Below are 24,224 nucleotides of genomic sequence, written 5' to 3' on the forward strand. Positions count from 1 at the left end.
CAGTCTCTAATGAGACATACTGGTGGGCTTATCTTGATGCCATGGCTCTGAACTCTGTATGTCCTGGCTTTCAGACAGGGCTTTTATATCCCATAAATGGCATGAGTACAGACACTACCGTGCAGAGGTATGGTCACCTGGTCTGACCCTGCTCCTTCCCTGTCAGGAAAGTGCTTCCAGACTTCTTTCCCCTGTTAGAAATGAACACTCTCAGAAGGAAGCAAGGGAAGACAAATAAATACAGGAGAGGAGTGCCCACCAATCTTCCCTCCAGACTTCCCTGTGTTTAGAAACTCAAAAACAGAATCCTTCCTTTTACTTCCTCCCAACCCAGTAGCTCTCATTCAATCCCAGTTTATTTCAATCCCTCAACTTTTATCCAAACAAAAAAAGTTAGAGCACATAAGCCCCAGAACATACTACAACACAGAGCTGTTTGCTGGTAGCAAAGTGAAAGCCTGTCCACCTGAGCCACCAGCGCATAAACGCCACTACATTGCTGTGTTTCACTTCACACAGTCCCAGTATTACCTCCTTCTGGCTCAGAGTACTAGCAAAGACCACCTCCACTAGCCTGAGGGATTTCACATGGATTTTAGATGAGCTGTATTGCCAAAATAGTGATGCGCATTCTTTCATGCAGTGAGATGCACCATCCCTGTCTCCAAAGTGTCCCTCTAACCCTCTGTAGGATCCTAAGTCAATGCTTAATAAATGAAGGTGATTGGAAATCAGACAAAATAGGCATAAACAGTTAAGAGAGGAGCTGCAGCAGAGAAGTGCTGAGAAGGGGCAAAAGTAAAAAAGGTCCAACTCAAAAACACATTTCAAATCGAAAGGCCTCCTTATATGTATAATAGGTCTTTTGACTATTACATGATCCCAAAATGAGAATTCAATCATGAGATCAGCCCAAAGAATCTTTTCTAGCCCTACATTTCTAATATTTCTTATTTTCTAAGTATTAAAAAGTGAAAGCAAGCAGCTCCAACTGGCCTAAGACATAAGAGGAAATTCTGAAATTTGACCCTATACACTTGAAATTTTTCATCTTCAACATTTTCTACAAGCTGGAAATTCCAAATCCTCTACTTTTTTGTTCAGAACTTCTTGCTCTGCCCATATACCTCCTTGAAGGATGATAACATTTTTCAAGGTAAGTTCCAAGAGGCTAAATATCTTTTTCAAGGGTGTTTGCTCTACTATAGGTTAGCACAAAGACACTATTATCCACTAGGAGCTTGAAACCAAGTGAAGATTTCTACAAGGTATTTTCAGTTTTAAAAATGGCTCATGTTAGAATCACAGAATCCTTAGAATTGGAAGGGACCTCGGAAGGCCACATAGTCCAGCTCCCCTGCAATGAATTTTGATCCTCCCTAAAATAGAAATCCGCTGCTGAGCGTACTATGAAGTTTCATTCACAAAGTATATCTTTATCCCAAATCCGGTTCAGCTACTCAGGTTAATATGGGGTTTTGGTGAGTTTCATTCTGGTTCATTTTTGAAAGTCAGACTTTCACTTCAATTCTGATTCCATTAACTGTATTAATTGGAAGACTCCATAAAGCTAACAGTCTTAAGCCTCGGTTAAGTGTTTAGTATATTGGGATTTATTTAATACACATGAAAAATTAATCAAATCATTCTGCAGCTAAGTGTAAATTGTAAATCCAACAGCACAACTAGCATTTCTAAGCTGGTCTGTATTTATAAAAATAAAATAATCCTGTTTTGCCAACATTCACTTTTTAAATGTGCAAACTGCAATTTGAGTCAATATCCTGCTGTTTATTTTGTTCAGCAATTAGTTCAATTGTAAGTGCACATACTAATGAATTGCACTACAGCTACAGAGCCTAAGAAGAGCACAAAGCCCTCGCCTAGGACAAGCAGAGCTCCACTAACAGCTGCTGTAAAAACAGAGCTACGTAGTTTAGACGGTTTATTGAAAGAAATATTAACTAGGAGGCAGTACTCAACAGAAAACAGATCTGCTTTGTCTCAGTTTTATCCGGAACATTTGCACAGAATTGTCAGTCTCAATAAATTCACTGTTTTGTCCAGAAAACAAAAAATTTTCAGTTGTTTTCAACTGCTATCTACTATCAAAACAGACTGGATGACATTAATTATACATTAATTCTGTATAACATGAGACAGTAAATACACAGCAAGTTAAGTGCCGATTACTTACAGAAGAACTGGTCTGTCTCCCTGAAATCAATACCTACAGCAGTGGAGGTAGGGAAACTGGAGATGGCTTAAAGCATAAGAACCCTAGGGCTGGAAGCAAAAACAAGAATATTCCAGATGACCTAAGGCTATCCAGTGTGAATCCTCAAAGCAAATTCATCTAATTGCTTTCCCAAAGGCTAAAACTCTGCTTCCTAGTTTTGTTGCTATTACATATAGGTGAGAAGATGCTATTGCACTACACCTTGTAAATTCACTTGTGCAGGTCAGTGCCAGCGTAGGGACCATGGTGTCTCATTTCACATTAGAGAGTCTCCTGACACATATTTGTTTTAAAGTTACATTACAAATAACTCTGGTCTTCTATATTCTTCAGTCATATTTTCCTTGTGATTTCCTATAATAAATCTCTTTGTGGCACTATTATTGATGCTACAGTAAGCACCTAATGTACGTTGCACACATTTGCTGTACAATGAATCAAAATGTTTCACCTTCCTCCTTTCCCTCTCCATATGTTTTAATCCCCAAAAGAATGGGTTTTGGCATGTTGAGAACACTGCAAATCATACTAAGGCAGAATTGCTTCTAGCATCACATTGTAAAAGATGAACGAAAAACACATTATGTGAGGGGACATGGCACACCTAAATTTTGAAAGGACCATTGGAAGGTCAGAGAATTAATAAGTTAAATTCCTATGCCAGTAACAGAATATCACTACTAGTCTTTTTTAGCTACTAATTGTATTCCTTTGTTTTTCATAACTTAGACAAGCAAACAGAAATAACCACGCAAATTATGCAGAAATTAAAGGCATTTTTTTAAGGCAACCCTCATGCTTCAAATTTCACGTCTGGTTTTCTGCCTAGTCAAACCTTATGCAGACCATCTACCCATGTATGACTATTTGATACCAAGTCCTGCCAACTTCTGTGCACAAGCTTGAGGTGCAATATCAGACAAAAAGTAAAGCTAAAGTTTTAGGGTTGAACACTTTTCTGAATTGTTTCATACAACAGAATAAGATCATTCAAATTGGAAGGGACCTCTGGAGTTCTCAAGTTGCAAAGTAGGGTTAATTCTGTGGTCAGGTCCCATTCATTGATTTAAACAGTGAGATGCTGAAACCTCCAAGTTTGCAAATAACACAATCACCCTAGTCAGCCCATTCCAATTCTTGGCTGTCCTCAGGGTCAACAAGTTTTTCCTTACCACACACCCGAACCTCTTTTCTTTTAGCTTATATCCATTGTCTCTCATCTTCCTGCCATGCACTGCTGCAAAGCACCTGGCTGCATCTTCTTGACATTACCCTTTGAGATACAGTTTTGCCCCAAAATGCCTCTTATCTACAAATTCTCAAATTCTTCTTCCTCTTAAAGCAAATGGGATATGTACTTACCCTTGAAATACAAATGGTTTTACCACAAAATAGGCTTAGAACCTCCAATCCGCACCCAGCAAGCTGCAGAATCCTCTCTTTCCCTCTAAGTACAGCCAAACACCACACATTTCATCTTAGTTCTCTCTCACTAAATATAATCTTATATACGTAACTGTAAGAATAAACAAAGTAAAGCAAGGCAATACACTCTCCATCCATAAACACAAACCAAAAAATAGAGAGGTGTGCCAACATGGAAAATTCATGGAGACCCCGTAAATTAAGTATTCAAATGATTGTTTTTCTTTAGTACTTCATAGCTGTAATTCTTCATCTCACCTGACATGATTTACCACAGTATTTAGCAACCTTGCACTGAGAGCATCTGTGCAGATGTTCATTCCTGTTAAAAAGAATACAAAAAAAAAAATCTGTTAAAAATATGAATAGAGCTTTATATTTGTCCTTCTTACATAACTGGCAGTTTTCAAACACTTAAAAAAGAAAGAAAGAAAAAAGTACCTGGAAAGAAAAACAAACAAACAAAAAAGCTATAATGCATTACAGCCCAAGAAGAAACTGAGCATGACACATAAAGCTATTTTCACAATCCATTACTCGTATGACTTAATATACGTGGGGCCACCCTGAATTAACAGTAGAGATATCAAACGTGACTTTTTTGTGTCATACAGCTATAATCCTAATGAGTCTGGCTTTTTTAGATATCGTTACATCTGTATGTTTGTTAAGTGTCTTGAGCATTGTTTTCCATGTCAGCACATCTTAAGCAAGACCTGATTGTCAAATAGTAGTTATGACATCAGATTATAACTTTATTATTATAGTCTCAATGTGACAAGTCACAGCAGAGCGGTGTACAGTAAAACCAAACTAAAACTACGTTTAGAGGGGAAACAACAATTATCTAATGAGAGGTAGGAGGATAACTTTCAGAGATGCACAGCACAATCCAAGGGTTAAAAGCATCTCCACCATTTTCTGATGCTGTCATAGTTTAGTTACACAAATTGAAAAGAAAATATCAGTAAAGCTTTGTAAATTTTCAGGCATTAAGGAAATATTAAGTGTGAAAACATACACAGAAGACATCTTACACCTCAAATACATGAATACAAGAAGAAAGATTTACTTTAGAGCAGTAGAAAGGAGACAAAGATTTTGATGTTCCTCTCTCCTCAATTTTCTGTAGAATGTACTACACACAGATCATTGCAAAGAAGTAACATTCTTTGAATAGCTACTATATGAAAACCACTATTTTGCTGCACAATATTTTGTAGACATTCTTGCAGACTACCAAGAGAATCATACCATGGAGTCATAGAAAGGCTTTGGTTGGAAGGGATCTCAAGGATCATGAATCTCCAACCCCTCCACCACAAGCAGGGCCACCAACCTCCACATTTAAAACTAGACCAAGCTGCCCAGGGCCCCATCCAACCTGGCCTCCAACACCTCCAGGGACAGGGCACACACAGCTTCTCTGGGCAGCCTGTTCCAGCACCTCACCACACTCATAATAAAGAACTTCCCCCTGATATCCAACCTATATCTTCCCTCCCTCAACTTAAAACTGTTTCCCTGTGTCCTGCCATTATCTACCCTTGTAAAGAGTTGACTCTCCTCCTGTTCGTAGGCTCCCTTTGGGTACTGGAATGCTGCAGAGAGATCACCCCGCAGTTTTCTCCAGGCTGAACAAGCCCAGCTCACGTTAAGTTTTTCATCCACCAGGACTCCCAGCTCCTTCTCTGCAGGGCTACTCTGAAGGACTGCTCCTCCCAGTCTATACATATGCCTGGGATTCTTCCAGCCTAAGTGCAAAACCTTGCACTCTGCTATGCTGAACCTCATTAGCTTCACCCAGCCCCAAGAGAAATACAAATTAGAAGTATTTCAGATTCAAGCACACGTTCTGCTATTGCCTGCCATGCAAAACAGCATGTTCCATCAAGGACATGAAAGACTCATTTTTAATAAATGACCCACAAATTCTTTCTGGATGTTTGCAATTAACAGCACAGATGAACACTTTGCTGAAGCTCGACATTTCAAATTACTGAAAGATGACACGACAAGAATTTCAACTTCTTTACTCATTGCTTTGTTCTTCCTATAAATCTGCCAGTGAACTTTTCACAACACATTAATCATAGGCAATGCTATCACCAACAAATCTGCCTACCAAACTGTAAAGTAAAAATGGAAGAAAGAGATAGAGCTCTGGTATGCTGCTTAGCTGTCCACCTGCACAGCTGTAACCCTCATGTCTGCCACTCCGCAGTGTCCCTGTGCTCTTCACCATAGTTCAGCTCTATACAGCTTCACAGAACTACAGACAGCATGAGGGACCTTTCAGCCTATCCTTTTCCAGAAAACTTCTTTATTTCCACCATTCTACATCTACGAGACTCCTTCAAACTTCTCTTTATCACCTCTGCCTTCAGAGTGACTGAGCAAAACATTTTCCAAACCAGTTTTTTTTTGTTCAAAAAGCTATCCATCGAAACAAGTTAGGGCTTGGCTAATACAGCATTAGCAATTTCAGTGACATGCACATTAAAGTACCAAAAAGGCTGAGTGTCTGCATGCAGAAAACAGATTCCCAAAGCAGAGTAATTATAACTCTCTAGAGACAGATTTTAAAGGAATGGATGCCCATAAGTACTGGAGAACTCTCTCCTGCAGATTCCACATCCTTCCATCAAACTAGATCTGACAGCCTCAATAAACTACAAACACACCTTGTCTCAGTCTGTTTTTTTCATAGGATTACTTCACAGGATTAGTTTCCTTGCATCTTTCACCACAGAGGGTTAACAGTGCTGCAGTAACAAACAAATACACACACAAATCTAAGGACTATCACTCTAAATCTGGATTTTTTCCAGACTGACACTACCAGTCAGATTACTTGAATAAGATGACCCCTTCTGGCACTGTGTAACGAATTAACAACCCGTTCATCTTTTGGGGCTCCTCTGAGTGACAAGGAGATGTAGGACAGCACTTACAGACCTGCACAGCGCAACTACTGATGAAGTGGTTGCTTTTAATTCCAGTCCTCTCCCTTCTGGATGAAAAAAATATTCCCCTAGACTTACAGCATCCACGAATCTTGCAACATGGAATTTTAAATGTAAAAAAAAGCACGATGCAATACACTTAATCTGAATATAAAGAATCAAAAAATAAGACTCATGTATTTGTGTAAATATGACTCATGCATTTTAGGAGACTATTTCCCCACTTTATTCCTGTCCTCAATATTTTATTAACGTTACTGAGTACTAAAACAAAGTCACTGTCAAATGTAGTAGCTACTGCATCCCACCCAGTGTGATCTACCTGGGACATAGACTGTAAAGGCTGCCCAGGCAGTGCAACACCAGCACGGTCAGATCCTACCAGCACCACACCTGCACCTTTTCATTATGCAAAACCTTGCCCTTCTGAAAGCATCAAATGAGCAGTCAATAAGTACATCCCAACAACAACCCAGTGAATGAAAGCACTTTTATTTGCTGGGGAAGAGCCTAACACAATTATAAAACACAATGAAACCCAAGCAAACACAATTAGACTATTTAATTTACAACGGAAATGCATCCACACTCCTCTGCTGATTGCAGGCACTTGACTTTCAGCCACTGCTCACCAGATGAGCACAAGATGTAACACAGTATTTGATTACCAGGCTGTGCTCACCTCTCCTTGCTGTAAAGTTTATTCACACTTCTGATGCTGCCACAGATTGCAGGATGAAAGGGCAATCTCACATTAATTCCCTACTACATCTTTGTAGTTGATACTGCTTTTCAGTTAATAATCCAGCTCTGTAATACGTGCTACAGAAGAGGTGCTCCTTCACATCCACATCATGTAACTTCCTGAACAAATTCTTAGGCCTTTTATCCAGTCGAACATATCAAGTGCATGATGCTTACTTGGATTTTTCTGAGTGTGTGCATATCGGACCCATCACAGAGTGAAAGCAATCAATACCCGCAGCGAGCAAACATGCCATTCATCATTTTGCTAATAGAGTTTGGTCTTCCAATAATAAAACTAAAGATGTTGATAACAAACTGCATTTTTTAACTACGAGCAGTGGGTTACATGTGGTACAGTGACCATCTTCCTTCCCGTCTCCCAGCAGATGGATAACATCACATAACTGCAGAGCTGCTCATGCATGTGGGCACTAGCAATGCTGGAGGGTATCTTCAGCACACTAGAAGCGGTAGCACAGCACTTGGGATAAGGTCAAAGGGTACCACAGGAAGACTTGTGCAGGGGATAACATGCCCACGGCCTTCTGCACATCCCAAATCCAAGTCCTTGGCAAGCAACGAACACCTACCAAAGGCCCAGGCAGCAGTACCACGTGGCTCAGTTTGCTCCAGAGCAGTTTCCCCTTCTTCCCTGGCCCCAGACATCCTCTGCTGTTACAGACAGCTTGGTGGGCAAGTTCCCCAGCCATCTGGTCCCCACCACACACAGGTGTAGGGGCCCACCTCACCCTTTGAGCTTATGCAAGAACAATGTTTAAGAAGTGTTGGAAATCCATGTTCTACAAAGTCATACAAAATGCCCCTTATTTTCCACCTGCATGCTTTACTGTGTTGAAAAAGCACATGAATCACTTTTCTAACGTAAGGGTAGCACTTGAAAGAAGTGGCACTTCAAGGGGTAGTTAGAATGTCGAATATTTATAATAAAAAGCAGTAACCACAGCTAACCATCAGACTGACTTAATCAAGAAAAAACTAAAAATCTTGTGTATGTGTATATATATATATATATATTTCCAAATGCAAGCATAATCTCCTTTACACCTGAAAACGTTTCAGAAGTGGTACTGCATTGCCCAAGAAAGAAAGAAAACTTGTGGCAAAAGTTCAGACATTTGTGCTCTCACGTGCATCACCCAGTAACACAAAAGTACACTTTGTCTGCATACCAAATAAACTTCCCACAGCTTTACTCTTGCCTTTTGAATCTCTTGACTCTTGAATCTCAGGTGTCATCCCAAACACTGCAACTTGCAGTAACTGTTGTTACATTCAACTTTGTATTTAACACCTCAAAATGTTTTTGGATACCAGAATTCAGACAGATGAAGGAAGAGAGGATTCTTCAGCTTAGAATGAGCCTCAGCTCTGCTCAGAGCTTAACAACTATCATCTTTACATGTATACTACTCTTTTTATTTAGTTTAAAAATACACGCTAAGTAGGTGATAAATGTGCCATGTCATATTACTTCAGCTAACTGAGAGTTCTGTGGTTTGGTTATTATCTCCCATAATTGGACTCTTCTGAAGAACCACTGGCCCAAATAAATTTCCAAATAAAACTTTGTTGTAGTCTACAGTCATTTCTTTGTCCCGCTATGATGTTTTTCTATAAAATTTATGTTAGATTTCGTTTTTCTTCTTTGCTGGTTTGAAGGAATCAAGGCTGGGAAACATGGCTGGGAAACCAATAAATAAAAGACATCCATTGGATAGATTTTCATTCATTTTCATGTAGAATCTAGCCTTTCTGTTCATGCTACGTTAGCAGCATCTCTAAATTGGGATGAGAAAACATTTACTTTTCAAAAACTTCACGCTATTTTGTAAAGATATAATCTGTTAAAATACAACACTCACAGAATGGTGCAAGAGTACATGTTGACATTGAAATGTTACCTAAAGCCACAAATAGAAGATTGTCCTTTGGATATACTAGGGGAAATAAGCAGAGTAAGCAATAATTTTCTGTAGAGAAGAGAAAATCATAACTGAACAATGAGTTGATAACTGATGAAAAGTTTCAAGTGCAACCCTTACCAACAAAATGAATGAAGAAACTTTTAAGAACAAACACCTAACCATATGGACTGCAGCAGGAAAGAAAATTACTTCTGAATTTTACCTCTTTGTTCAACATTTACTTCTGATCTTAACCAATGCAAGAAAGTAGAAGAAAAAGTAGAGAAAATCAAGAGAAGGCTTCAGAAGTAATTTCAGTAGTACAAGGCCACATTCTGTCCCCTTTACCTGAAAATATAATTCAGGAGAAGCATTCAGCATCTCATATAAGAGTCCTTATTTATTCCAGAATATAAACTAGCTTTAACATAAAATACCTTCCACATTTTACACATGCATACGCACATGCTACCCCTTTAGCAACAAAGCTGATGAATAAAATGAATGCTACCACAAACAAAATTGTTAGTTGCATGCAAGTACTGTGATTATCCCCAACTAAGAGCAATGATGCAAAACTACAAGAAAGTTTGGATCTGAAAGTAGTAGGTAACTACTTAAGGTTGCCTCCTAAACCTTCTTGCTCTGCAAAACACACACACACACACACACACACAAAATTAGCTGTTGCTTTGACATATCATACTATTATTGTGAATGGTTTCTTCCAGCTAGCATTTGCCTCCTGGAACAGTGAAATTTAAGCCTCTCTGACCCTCCCATAGAGAAATACCTTTACCAGCCTTTTTCTTTCTTTTCTCTCTTGCCCATGTTTATATTTACACATTTTTTAAGAGTCTCTGCATTCCTCATTTAAATATTCCTCTTATTTGCTTTTCCACTGCCAAATATGAACCAAAATATTCCCAAATCCTCTCATTCCTAATGGAATGCAATCCAAAAACTACTGAATAAAAACTGAAGGACTCTAAGCAAAGAGCTCGTACCAACATGGCGCTACAGCTGGGCTCAATATGGCATACAGCCTTAAAGATTTCCAATTTGGCAAGGGTAGAAGCCAAGTTCACTTCTCCTTTTCCCCTGGTTTTACTTCTATGTTGAGAACTCACAAAATCTAAGTTATAAAAATACAGATTACTAGAACACAAGAGCGAAGATCTCTCATGAAGACTGTTTACTTATAAGGTGGAGAGCCCGGAAAGCTAGAAAATAGAAAGAAATACAAGCATATATCATATCAGACAGCAGAGGAGGAGGATGACACAGAGAAACACGTTGACCCATGTATGGACACAGACCCCAAAGAAAATATCCAATTTCTTCTCTGCTCAGGGGTCATCTGAGATGAGAGGTCTTGCAGTGTCCAAAGGACTCTTGTAATGAACTACATGATCATAACATCTCCTTCATTCTTCTCTGGTAAAATAATATTAAAATAGCTCTTGACATCAGTAACTCCACTCCCACTTCCAGTCAACCCTTTAGGACAGAATGGCTTTCTATAGTGGAACTGGCCAAGATGCTGCAATGACTGATTCCCGAAAGCCTCTGCACATCTGGATTCCTTATACTCCAAAACATACAGTAAAAGAATGCCAGAAATCAGCTTCACATCGCTTTATCACACAGACTACTCTATGTACTCTGGTGACATCCCATGGTGGAAAGTGTAATAGATGTTTCTTCAGTTTCAAAGATCAGTCACTCTAGCTTCCCTTTTCCATTTAATCAAGATTATGAACAGTCAAAAGAAATGCCTGTACCATTATAGTGAGGCCAAGATATTTTCAGGAAGAAAAAAAAGAAGCAACCGTAATTTGACAGACAAGAGCACTACGGTTAAGATCACAGTATCACAGTATCGTGCGAGTTGGAAGGGACCTTAGAGATCATCGAGTCCAACTCCCAGGATTCGAGTCTTTCTGTGTAGCAGAGCAGCATTTCTACCACTTGTGTCACAGGGGGGATTCGAACCCCGGGCCTCTGGTGCTGCAAGCAGTACCTCATACCACTGCGCCACCGGAGGCACACAATTCAGATGCCCAAATGCACTGCGCACCCATTCCACATACCAGTTTGACAGTAGGGAAAAGCTGTAAGACATTCACATTTTCCAAATATATTGATCTTAAACAGAAGATTTTTTTAAAAAAGCCAAAGAAAACCTATCAAATTTGGAAGTGTACATTCATGGATTTTAGAACACAAAGTAATCAATAGGCTCAAGACAAGCTTTCCTTGTTAAGAATTAACAGTTAGACCAGGAGGGCATGTAACACTGGTATTCAATCCAAAAACTTCAGAAGCACTAAATGATACACTTTAAGATGTGCACACATTTAGATATATCCAGAAATGGCAACCATCCCTCATAAACTAAGTCTTTCATTAGTACATTCCTGACTGTAGGCAACATGTACACAATAGATATCTATTCCAGCTAAGGAGATTTCAGAATAACTTAGTATCTCTTAGAAATTACTCCTCCTTTTAAAGACAGACCATGGGTTTTACTTGGAGAGGAAGAATCAGGATTTTTGTTTTTGTTTTTTAATTCTGAAGCTATCACTTTCATTCATGGAATTCATTTCTAAAGTCACAAGAATCCCAATATACAACATGCCTCCTTACACTTCGCCATTGGTTCTCCTCTTTTTCCTTACAACATTATTTTATAGTGAACAATGAAAAAAGAAGGAGCTGCAAAGCCATAGTATCTGTCATGAAAGACTGTCATCTACTTGCTTGCTGAGTTGGCCCAACCACAACACATCAGCACACACATCATCATTTCAAAAACTGCTACTGGTATGGAAGAAGTTTCAAAGAGTAATAGATACTTCAAGGAGGTTAGAGCTAATACGAAGAATTATAAATTGATGTGCATTGTCTGTGGGCTCCACACGATTATCCAGCTAAAACGGTTGAGGGGTTTTTGTGTGTGCATGTATTTTTTTTCTAAAGCTCCAGAAAATATTATGTTTACATCACTATAAATCTTCAGTTAAATCTCATTTTCTCCATAGACAAGAAATATGAGCCTTTAATCATTGTACTGTAGCTTTAGCAATGGGTCATGAGTGAAATCAGATTACTTGTTTCAGTTCAACAACCATGGAACGAGGCTTTGTAGAGTATGGTACAAGAAAATGAGAAATGCGTTTTTCCCCTGTTAGTAAAGGGAGAGAATGAAGGCTTATTGTGATGGGCAAAAGCCAGAACAACACTACAGGTTTTGTTAACGTACAGCAGAACTGATAAAGCTTGCAAATAATAGCGTTAAAATAAACAGCAATACTTTGTTGTGCAGAGTGCCTTCCATAATTTCTAAAGTGAACCATGTCACAAGCCAACGAAATGAGAATGTCTCTTCTTTCTCAGTAAAACCGAGGCTGACTCCTCCATTCATTACAAATAATAATAAATAGAAGGGGGAAAAAAAAAAAGTACAATAGGCCAAGGACAGAAGGATCAATCCCTGCCCCAACACAGTTTTTAAATGATTTTTCTGCATCCCCATTCTAAACAACGACTTAGGTGACAATCATCAGAGATTCATCCCAGAAGAGACAGCAGAAATTCCATCACCTACTGAACTAACTGCAAAACTGGAAAGCTTATGTTCATGAAACTTCCAGAAACCCGGGATGGAAACCTGAATTATTCCATTAGTTTGGTATTAATCATTCTTGTAAAACTCATGAACTTTGAAAATGCCTGTAACTGAACTACAAATGCTAATTTGTGTTGGCAGTGTTCAAGACAGAATTACAAACAGATGCTCTAGGTTTGCCTGAAAAACTAAGGGATTTGGGAATAAAAGTCTTATTCCAAACAATTAATGATATTGCCAAAATAAATAAATACGCAGTCTTCTGCTAATATTAAGTATATATAAGCTCAAAACCCCAAACCAAAGTACATATAATGAAAACATTAAACAGATAATAAGCTAGGCATTGCCAAGTCAGTTGTTTTACATCAGTAAAAGAACATGCTATGGCTACTTAGCAAAGAGACGATATGCTCAATAAGTAACAACATGTATCAAAAAACTACATGTGGGAAGAGTACCACTGAGATATGAACTCAGTAAAATACTTAAGGAAGAATGATCTCACTAGCAACACATTTTCATTCTATAGAAGGTATCACGGACATTGACTTTGAGAAGAAAAAAAAAAAAAAAAAAAAAAAAAAAAAAAAGAAGGAAAAAAAAGAAAAGAAAGAAATATAAACATTGCAGAAAACTGGGAAGAAAAACAAATTCTATATTCGGTGCACCATTACATTTAATTTGTGGAGCAGTGAAATAACATAAAATGCACACCAAACCGATCTCAAACAGACATATTGGTCATATAATGCTTAACTGGAATTCTTTTGAAGAACTAAACCACAAAGCAGCTGATGTGCATTCCTTTACTGGATCTGCACATTTTTATAATGCAGTTACACCTTCTTGCATCTCTTCAGCTCTTAGAATTTGCTCATCGCACGTAATCACCAAGAAATACAACAACTCAGCTGTGCCTTGAGGAAATCAATTAAGTTCCCAAATATTCATTTATTTTAAACTATTTAAGTTGCTAAGATGACAAAAACTTTATTTATGAAAGCATAGTTAGGGTGCATATATCTAATCATTTATGCATTTATAGAGGAAAACATCTACTGGGTGAGTCAACAGCCGCAGTAAAAAACACCTACTACAGAAATTATATAAAGGAAAGGAGGAAAAACCATAGATTTCTTGGAACTAAACTGTTGTGTTCTCAAACACAGTACTGAAGACAAAACTTAAGTCATACAGTGCCATCCTCTTGCTCAGCAACAGATTTCTTTTGTACCACTGAAGTCTTTGACATTTTCACCAACTACGACAGCTTTGAATGAAGGCAGTAATAGAGAAAACTATACAACCTGGCTGGGTTGCTTCCAGTGAAGAAACATGCTGCAACACCCTGTGTTCACTGTCACAGCAAGAAGACCAACCCCAGCAGAAACACTTACAAGTCGCATTACTAAAGCACAAATGCAGGTAGCCTTTTTAGGCTTTTCATCTCATCTCATTTGCATGTTATTCCATAATAACAAAATTTGGCAGGACAGACTTCCATCAACATAACAGTTGCGCTGTGTTTGCACGCCCCGCAGGAGCGGCACAAAACCAGTGCTCTCACTAATGTGTATAAATGACTGCCTGATGGCTGCACAGATGTTCCACTGTGTATCTGCACGGGCACTGTGGTCATTTTGGAAGGCTCTTCCCCAATCTGTCACAGAGTACCTGTTCCTAGTTTCCTGACCCGGGGAATAAGATTCACCATCACATGGCTTACTGATAATTGCCTCATGCTCAGTCTGTTGTGAATGAAACACACGTTATCACTGCCTCACTGTGAGGAACAGCCGTACATTAAGCAGTTGGAGAAGCAACAGTAGTATTTATGCTGCTGATAAGCACTGCAATTTAATTCACCTTAGAGCTTGCTCTTAGGTCCTTCTATACAAGTCATTTGGCCTTTTACAAGTGATATATATTTTCCCCTCTAATGTGGCTTCAACCATACCGCATGTGAGCAGTAATTACAGAGTAATCAATGATCAATGTTCAAACTCACCTTCTAAATGGTTTACAGAGACAAAATAACAAAAGGCTATGGCAAACAGAAACAGATTTCCTTAGTATCACAGATTATGGTTTTGCATCTAACTGCTTTCTAACAAGGATCGCAAGACATAATCCACTTCAGAATTCTTTTCTCTCTCTAATCAGATAGAAGAATGAGACATTTAAAGTTCACATATAAAGGGGTTGAATGCCAGGGTTGCCAAAAGTAACCTTGTTGGAGCAGCCAGATGATGGATGATCACAAACAATAAAAAGATGAACAAAAAAAAAAAAAAAAAATTTCAAAATTTAAGGTCACAGAGACAGCTTACCTCACAGCAAGAATAATCCTACTACTTGTCCACTTCTGCTATGCATCTGTGAGGCCCCACTTGCTACACTGCATCCAGGCCTGGTTCCCCCAGCACAAGAATGACATGTTGAAGTGGGTCCAGAGGAGGGCCACAAGGATGATCAAAGAGCCAAAGCACCTCTCCCCATGAAGTTAGGTTGAGGAAGTTGCAACTGTTTCCTTTGGAGAAGAGAAGGCTCTAGAGAGACCTCATTGCAGTCTTCCAGCACTTGAAGGGAGCTCATTAAAAATGGTGGAGAGTGAGTTCTGACATCATCTGACACTAATAGGACACAGGGAATGGTTTTAAACTAGAAGAGGGAAGATTTGGGTTAGATGTCAGAGGGAAATTGTTTACTCAGGGTGGTGAGGCCCTGGCACAGCTGCCCAGAGAAGCTGTGTGCACCCCATCCCTGGAGGTGTTCGAGGCTGAGTTGGATGGGGCCCTGGGCAGCCTGAGGTGGTGGGGGGCAGCCCTGCCAAGGCAGGGAGTTAAGACTGGATGGGCTTTGAGGTCCCTTCCAACTCAAACCATACTGCGATTTTATACTTGAAGTTAACAATAAACACCAGGGTTGCAGTGATACTGAAGAAGACAGAAATCTCAGTGCTTACTTTACCAGGATTCACCCAGCAGCCATGACCTGGGCAGCAGGGATGTTGTCTTGCCAGAAGGAGCCCTGCAATAAAAAATCTGGAGGCATCAGCCCTGGTGAGCTAAATGGTAGCTCATAGAGCTGCATCCCCTGCCACTGTGGGATTGCAGTGATGCCTGCTGGGTGTTACCAACAGTAATTGCCCCCAGTCCTGCAACTGCAAATTGAAGTGGCTGAACCTCACCCCTCCATGAGTTCTCAGTGTCACAAAACCTTGACCCAGGGCAAGGAAGAGGCTTTTAAGCCTGTTTGTGAAGCAGATGGCCACACAAACTTGTTTTGAAGGAAAACAAGATAGATTACATCATGCATTTCACAGACTATTACACTACACCTCCCTCATCATTTAATTTTTCAGATGCTCTGTCATTCCATTAGCTTAAAGTTGGAGAGGAGAAAAGAAGAAATAAAAGTCTCTTCAAACAACCTTGACAGCTACAATTTACTACACCACTTATTTCAATGGCCTGTTCATTACCATGTCGCTGTGTCCAGTAATATCTTTTAAATAGCAGTAGGCATCAAAGAACTTTAAAGGCAGTGGAGAAGCATAGGCAAGTCAGCCCCACAACAGGTCAGTGAGAAGGAAGGAGCAGGGGCAGCAGACTGCAGGCAGGTCACAGCTCAGACATGTGCACTACAGTAACAAAAAGGATGGAAACACACAGACAGGAACGGGAGAGGGAGGGAGCAGCAGCACCTTGGTACAGTCAAACACCAGCAGGCCTGCTATGTCCAAATGATGAATGAGGAGAAACCAGCCTCAGATGAAGCACCCAGCTGTCCTCCTGTCTATTTTTCCTTCAAATTTATATGAAGATTCAGATATCACAGCAACTGACAGTGAGTCAGCTGCATGTGACAGAGCCCAAACTTTTGTCAGAAAGAATAGGTTGGTGGTGTCACTATCTTTCCCAAGCACTGAAACAACCTGCAACTCATTTTCAATGCAACTGAAATAAATACTCAGATATGATACAAAAACTGTCTCAGAATGATTTTAGAAAGAGAAAAAAGATTATTTACTCATATCCAGACGTGGAAGTGATCTTGTGGCACTGAGAATTTTTTCATATTCAATATTTTAACTCACTGGCATATAACAACCTCTCTACCACTCAACAATAGTTAGCCAGAAACAGTATATGTGTAAAAAGCTATAAAAACAATTTCAAAGGCAGCCCTTCAAAACTGCCATTGAAAATGATACACAATTTGTTGCTCTCCTGCTTCTTTACCCACCTAAACACAAGACTAACATATAACATTGGCTGAAAACCCAAACACCAAATGCTATGACTCATTATCATTAGAGTTAATGAGCTCTGCGTGAGTTATACGGTACAGAATAAAAACTGCCTTATATTCCCTTTTTGCTACAGGGATTGTTACTACGGTAATCGTCTAGTCATATGGTATTAATTGGCTGTAAATATCAGATGCAGGCACAGACACTCTGGCCAGAAGCACCAAAATAAATCAGCAATTTTTTATTTTTTTTTTTAACTCTCAAAATATTGTTCAAGGGGAAAACGCTGTGTCTTTGGATTATTACTCTTATTTTATGTATGTATTTATTTATTTTTTTGCCCTGGTACCAACAAGTAGTCGTTAACTGGGTAGTTTATGTTAAAAAACAAAAACAACAACAAAAAAAGGCCATTTCAACATCAATATATGTTCTTTACAGCAGACTACGATTAAGGTGGGATTCCTAAGACTCACCAGAAGAGAGCAGATCCTCAGACAAGCATGGCCCAGAAGAACAATATAAGGCAATTTATTGACCTTTCTAACAACAATTACTCAGCTACTTTGAAGCAAAATTAGGCAAGTTTCTGACAATGAGTAAGCACCATGGATAAGTATATTTGGCACAGATATTATTTCTTTCTCAACTACTTTATAGCAAATTTAGGCAACAGCTACTGAAGAAAAGCAAGTCAAAGAACAAAGAGAAGAAACAAAAACAGAGAAACTGAAACACAGGTATAGTTCACCACTCTTGGATCCAGTGTTGTCTTGAGTCTGTGGTCTTGACATGGGTAAACATACGCGTTCTGCACTATAGAGTCTGGTTGTCTGGAAGTGCCTTTCAGGGCAGAGCCCTACTTGCATTAAAAAGATTTATCAGCTTTTGATGAGAGTCTCTCGTCATCACAGACGCCTCTCTTCCCTTTTCTGATCTTTACCAGACATGAGGGGACATGAGAGGAAATGAAGGTAAAAAGCCCATTACTCTGCCTCTGCGGAGTGAGGTTCTATAGACCTTACAAGCTTCCAGCTTGGATCCTTAAGGCTCCATTCTTCCATTCTCACCATTGTTAATGTTAGTCATTGTTTGCATCAACAAGCTCCTTGTGCAGCCCTTAAGATTCCATTCTGTGAAGCCCTATCCTATCTCAGACATACAGCATTCAGAAAACACCTGTCTTTTTCTTTTGCTGTTGTTTTATCAAACAGTGATGGCATTAAGAAAGAGCAGAAAGCAGAAGTTTCTGATCACTGATACCCAACTAGGTTTTTGGAAGAATTACTTGTGAACTTAAAATCACCTTGAAGCTTATAAATGTCTTATCAGACTGTACAATCAAATCTTTATAAAAGGGCAAAGTGCACAGTGACCACTGTCAAATTAATTGTTCAATCAAGAAGCAGTAAGTAAAAGGAGTTAGCTCTGTTCTGCTCCATTGCATACACTTACATCTTTGATAACTGCCTCATGGGAGTTTATGGATCCTCTATGACCCCTGTAGAAACTCAATTGACTTCTTCCCTGCAAATTCTATTAGAATCGGTCCCCGCATCGCTGCTCACAATAATCAAGAACAGAGAGCCTGATTTATGGATAAGCGTTTCGTTTTAGTCTAACTCAATAGAATTTAAAATAGATAAGGTTATGAGACGGATGTTTAAAAAATATTAAAAAAAAAAAAAAAAAAAAAAAAAAACAAACAGAAAAAGGCAAAAATTCAACTCCATCCCATTCTATACCATATGCTAGAAAGAAGTTTTAAATTTTAATGCCAAAAAAAATGTATACTGGAAGTCCTTCAGGGACATGGGGAAGGTGAAAGAGGAAACCATTTTGCCTATATATTGGCCTTTTCAAAAGTACCAAGATCGGAACGCAAAAGAAATCATAAATGACTAACAGTCACTGCCACAGCTTCCAAATGTTCTAAAGTTCACCTACAGCAAGAAACATCTCTTTTACAAAATGTAAAGGTTCCTAGTAGGAGCAAAACTGATGAATTTAACAAGACGGCACATGCTGTTTACAAGTAAATTTAACAAGCTTCATGGACTAATCCTTCTTCAGAGATCTAGCAGCCCCAATCAAGAACACAATAGTTATTTTTCATTTCCTTCAAGTTATAGACATTGCTCAGCTATAAATATTAAGCACTACTCAACTACCTCAGTTCAGCTTGTATTTTCAAGATGTTTGAATTGACCACAGAACATAAAATATAAGAATAACAAGACATGCTATAACAGAGAACACCGACACAGCAAAGGCATTAATTAAACTTTGGTTATTTCTTTTTCATTATTATCCCTTTGCTCCTAAATTTCTACAGTTTGGATCCTCCCACCAAGAAGGATCCAAGTAGTTTCAGGTATAGAAACTACTTACATCATTATAAAAGCATGAACAAAATCCTCTGGAAATAATTATCAAATGATGAGCAGAACAAGCTTATAGAAAATAAGCAGATTAAATTACTTAGCCAAATGTCATACTTGTGGCACATAGGACAAAGAGGGGAGAAAATACTCTTTTGTTGTGGTGTTCTCATAAAAGAGCAACTGAAAATAACCTACTAGTATATTAAAAGTTTGGGAAGTTACTATAAGTGTTTAGACCTCAAGATGGGTCATTTTCAGAACACTTACACTTAGGGAAAATTCCTCATTTCAATGCACTCTGGGAATAATTTAAGGCCATACACAGATAATCAGACTCCAAAGATGAAGATAAACACATGAATCAACACAGATTCCAACACAGAAACTGGTGAAGTTCAGAAGCCAATGCAGAACTCAAAGGGAATTTTGAGAAGTCAATGCATCTGCAACACAAATCTACCTGAGCTGACTCCCCTACCTGAGAGCAGAACGCCTGTGCTGATTTGTTTTGAACCCATAAAGCCTCCCTCCTCCAGCATGTGCATTAGCTACATTGCAATTGTGTCCAGAGCAACCTATCTCCCCACTGTTATAGAAAAACCCACACACTTCGTTAAGCTGGTAATTATCTTTACTGCCACTAACTTGACCACTGAGCCAAGATGCATCTTGCAACAAAGACTTTCTTCACTGCAGCTTTAAGAATCCAAAAGCCACTTCCTAGAGTTCATCAGACAGATCTGAAACTCAAATTAAAGATATCAAAAATGAGATTCAGATAAACACAGACTGACGGTCAGAAAGACACACATTCTAAGAAGTCTTAGATGAGTTTATTACCAAAATTTGCAGCTCCCTTATAAACACAAGCACACCTATCTGAAGAATTTGACATTTATGCTTCTCATGGTGGTACAAGAAGACAGACAGACAAACCCCATTCTAAGACATCTGACCAGGGCATTGCAACTCATTCCTTCCTCTGACAACACACAAAGACACTGTGCTCTCTGTGAAAAGTTTTTTCTTGGATGAAACACTTCTCCCCCTTTGCTCCCACTCTCAATACATGATGTGTACAGGCATTCGCATAGTGCTCATCCAAACTACACCCACCACAGCAAAGCTGCAGCACATACAGCCAGCAACCTATCCCACCCCATTCCAAGTAAAGAAGCCTCTGAGGCAAATTTCTCCATCTAATGCTTCTTCTCAGCAATTTCAAGTTGTGCATCCCAGCAGCTGTGCAGAACACACAGCGGCTTTGCACACTCTGATCTGGCAGGACACATCTTCACATGAGAGCACTAGACCTACTTGCACAAACCAAGCAATTAACAAAGCTCATGTGTGCGTTCCAAAAAGCAAGGCGTATTCTGAGAGGAAAGGAAAAAATAGCTGGGAGAAAATCTATGAAAAGAATTCAAGCATGCAGGCCCTAAGGTAGGGAAGAATTTATGGAACACCAGCATGTTTTTCAGTCCATGCAAGGTACATTTAGTGATACTGACTGCAAGTGATATTAGAAAGGGAAAACAAGAAAACTTTACATATTTTGACATCTTCGTGTATCTTCATTGCATTCATTAAGCATTCAGGTTGGACCGTTCTAAACAATACCCACAGCATGTAAACACAAGGTTGCCATAGACTGGGGGTAGGGGAAATCAACTCATATTTATTTTAAATCTGTCTTGTAGAGAATACTTACGGGAGCTTATTAACCACACTTAGGAAATACATGGCTGCCAAGCGCACAGCATAGAAAATATTTAACATGTTTGCAAAGCTTATCATTTTAATCAAGATAAAAAACACATCCCCTAAAAATAAGCTGAGGTCATTACACAGAAAAACTACCTGGTGTCTACATACTATCATTATTATGATCTTTAAAAGAATATAAAATTGTTCTAGCTCTAAGTTTCCCTGGTGCCTTATACCAATTTATTTCAGACAGTTTATACAATGACTGTAGCAGTAGCTGAATGTCGAAAAAGAGTCTGTCATAATTCATCACTTATTGTCACTGCCACACTTTAAATACTCCTTAGGATGATTACAAGCTTAAACCTGTCTTTTAAGGAAAAAAATCTTGCTTCAGTCAAAGAACCCTAGATTCACATAGATTGGAAAGTCAATCATTATGTTCTCACAAAGATAGTTTTCTTAATGAAAGGAATTAAAGGAGTACTAGATCTGAATAATTTCATTACCCTGGATTAACACACTTCACTCAAAACATGGTGAAGTTTTTTTCCTACTATGATGAGCGCTCCCTTGAAAGTTTCTACACTTGTAATGACAGATGGCTCTTCATCACAAACTACAGAGTCTCAGGTCTCCTTTTTTATTGCAGAGCTGTATTTGAAATGACAGTTCCACAGCAAAAGAAATTCTAATCTTTCAGTATCAAAGTTGAAATTTCAATCTTTCAAACTAAATGCATCTTAATGAACCAAAAGCTACTCACGAGGCTCCAAACCCATCTCTGCCCTCTAGTGGAACAACTCCCATAGTTCAGCCCAGTAAAATCATCGCATGGGGCAGGAAGGCTGCCCATCATCTCTGAATAAATTTGCATATATTTTTCATTGGTTTCATAGAATCATAGATGGGCGTGAAGGGTGGAAGATATATTCCAAAGATGGGTGGAAGGGACCCCAAGTCTCATCAAGTTCCAACCCCCACTGTCCTGCCACAGGCAGGGCCACCAACCTCCAGAGGTTTGGATTATTCTACGGGAGACAAAACATAGTAGCTCTACTAGGATTAAAACAAGATACACCTGAAGACACCTTAAAATATCATAACAAATTATTGGAAAGAAGGAGCCATGTGGCATCAGATACAGCTAGGGTAGTTGTAAAAGGGAACACCAATCAAACAGTAAGTTCAGGACCATTTGCACAGGTCCAACATGTGACTGATTGAAACACCAAGGTCTAAACTCTAACAAAATCAAACAGCGTTTCTTTTCTGTTTCTTGTTTACCATTAGCTATATTTGCAGTTTCTGGATGAAAAGGGTAAAGCTTTGGCTTTTTAACCACACTAAACCTGAACAAAAGAATTAATCTCAGCTTGCCCCTGGGCTGCCAGCTGTTGCAGGGCCATGACTCACATCACAGTTCCTTAGCTGAAGTTTCTAACCCAGTCAATTAAAAAAAAAAGTCTCCTTAGGCCTCCCTACAGTTATATCCTTTGTGTAATTCCTTCATTCCTCTAATGAAATACATATTTTCAGTGTTATCATTGAAGGCCAGCAGAAACTTGCAGCTATTTCAGAGAATCACAGGAGTTTGAAAGGACCTCAAGAGATCACTGAGTCCAACTACCTTGCTAAAGCAGGTTCCCTGTAATAGGTCACACAGGTAGGTGTCCAGATGGGTCTTGAATATTGCCAAAGAAAGAGACCCCATAACCACTCTGAGCTACCTGTTCCAGTGCTCTGTCACCCTTACCATAAAGAAGTTATGTTAGTACATGTTAGTACAGAACTTCCTATGTTCAAGTTACAGGCCATCACTCCTTGTCCTATTTCTACACATCACCAAGAAGTGCTTGGCCGTATTTCAAGGTGATGCAGCCTGGCTACAGGGGGGGACACATTGGTGTGTGCAGTCCATCTTCATTTTGAGTGCTCTGCCTGCTGAATGTTCCTGGATGCTATTTCAGACAACCAGAAACCAGTGCAATGAGCAGAGTCTGATGCAGCATTCATGTTGTTCTTCTGAAAGACAAGCTGCAGAACTGGACTTCATCTGACTTTCATCTGATTGTAAAAGAACGTTGCAGGGTGGAACAAAAAAGTTGGAGTGCTAGCTGCCCACTTAGAACTGCAATGCCCAGCACTTGCAGAAATCAGCCAGCTCCCTTGGTTATCAGCAAGAAAGCACACTAGCCTCACATAGGCCTCAGGCCTTCTACATACCTGCTCTGGAGCCACATTAGTTTTAAAGGATTGATAATAGCAAATCATTGTTGCACAGTAACAAAATGTAACAGAATACTGGCTGGAAGGTTCAACCTCTACTGCCCTACCACCAACACCCACATCTGACATTGTGAGCCAGCATCATAAAATAGGAGGCAATACTTTTGGATCAGACTCTCTATATTTCATTTTCCTCATAAACAAGACTGGCCCTTCTGTTATTTTAACCTAGTTTCTGCTGCACTTACAGCATATAGATAACAGAAGGAGAACAATGCTCTCTCCCTTCTAACTGGCTGGTTAGCTGCACATACACACCAGTACTCACAGTGCATGTTGCTGCTTGCTTTTCTTGAAAGAATAGGATTTGTTGCCTGTCACCATGGAATAGCTAAAGAACATATGATGCTGTATCTTATTTCTTGACGCAAAGGAGTCTGAGGAGAATGTCACTGCAGGGTAAAAAAATATCCCTGAAATGCAAACCAGAAGCTCAATGGAAGTGTCTACCCTTCTCTATGGCATCCTACCAATATTTTTTCATCATCTGGTTTGTATGACAACCATGAAGAGAAAATAGCTAGAAATGATACTGAACTGACTTTGGCAGAAGTTAAGACAGAACTCTTGTAAAGTTCAACTCCCTTAAAATACATACATATATAAGAGATCTGTCAACAGACAGGAAGACAGCTGATAGACTTTTTTAT

At 39.2% G+C, this 24,224-nt stretch overlaps 1 protein-coding gene across 3 annotated transcripts in view; it reads right to left on the reverse strand.

The window, feature by feature from the left end:
• Positions 1-24,224, reverse strand: part of SMYD3 (SET and MYND domain containing 3) — a 362,105-nt gene that overhangs the window by 326,948 nt on the left and 10,933 nt on the right. For 2 of the 3 annotated variants that reach the window (XR_011903028.1, XM_072331271.1), the window contains exon 2: positions 3,923-3,986. The exons of the other annotated variant lie outside the window; for it this stretch is intronic. Coding sequence is in view for 1 of the 2 variants with exons in the window: in XM_072331271.1 (XP_072187372.1) it covers positions 3,923-3,986 (64 nt within the window). In the remaining variant the exon portion in view is untranslated. The remainder of the gene's footprint in view (positions 1-3,922; positions 3,987-24,224) is intronic. 3 annotated transcript variants of the gene reach the window in all.

The sequence above is a fragment of the Excalfactoria chinensis genome, chromosome 3, assembly GCF_039878825.1.
Source record: "Excalfactoria chinensis isolate bCotChi1 chromosome 3, bCotChi1.hap2, whole genome shotgun sequence".
NCBI classification, from domain to species: Eukaryota; Metazoa; Chordata; class Aves; order Galliformes; family Phasianidae; genus Excalfactoria; species Excalfactoria chinensis.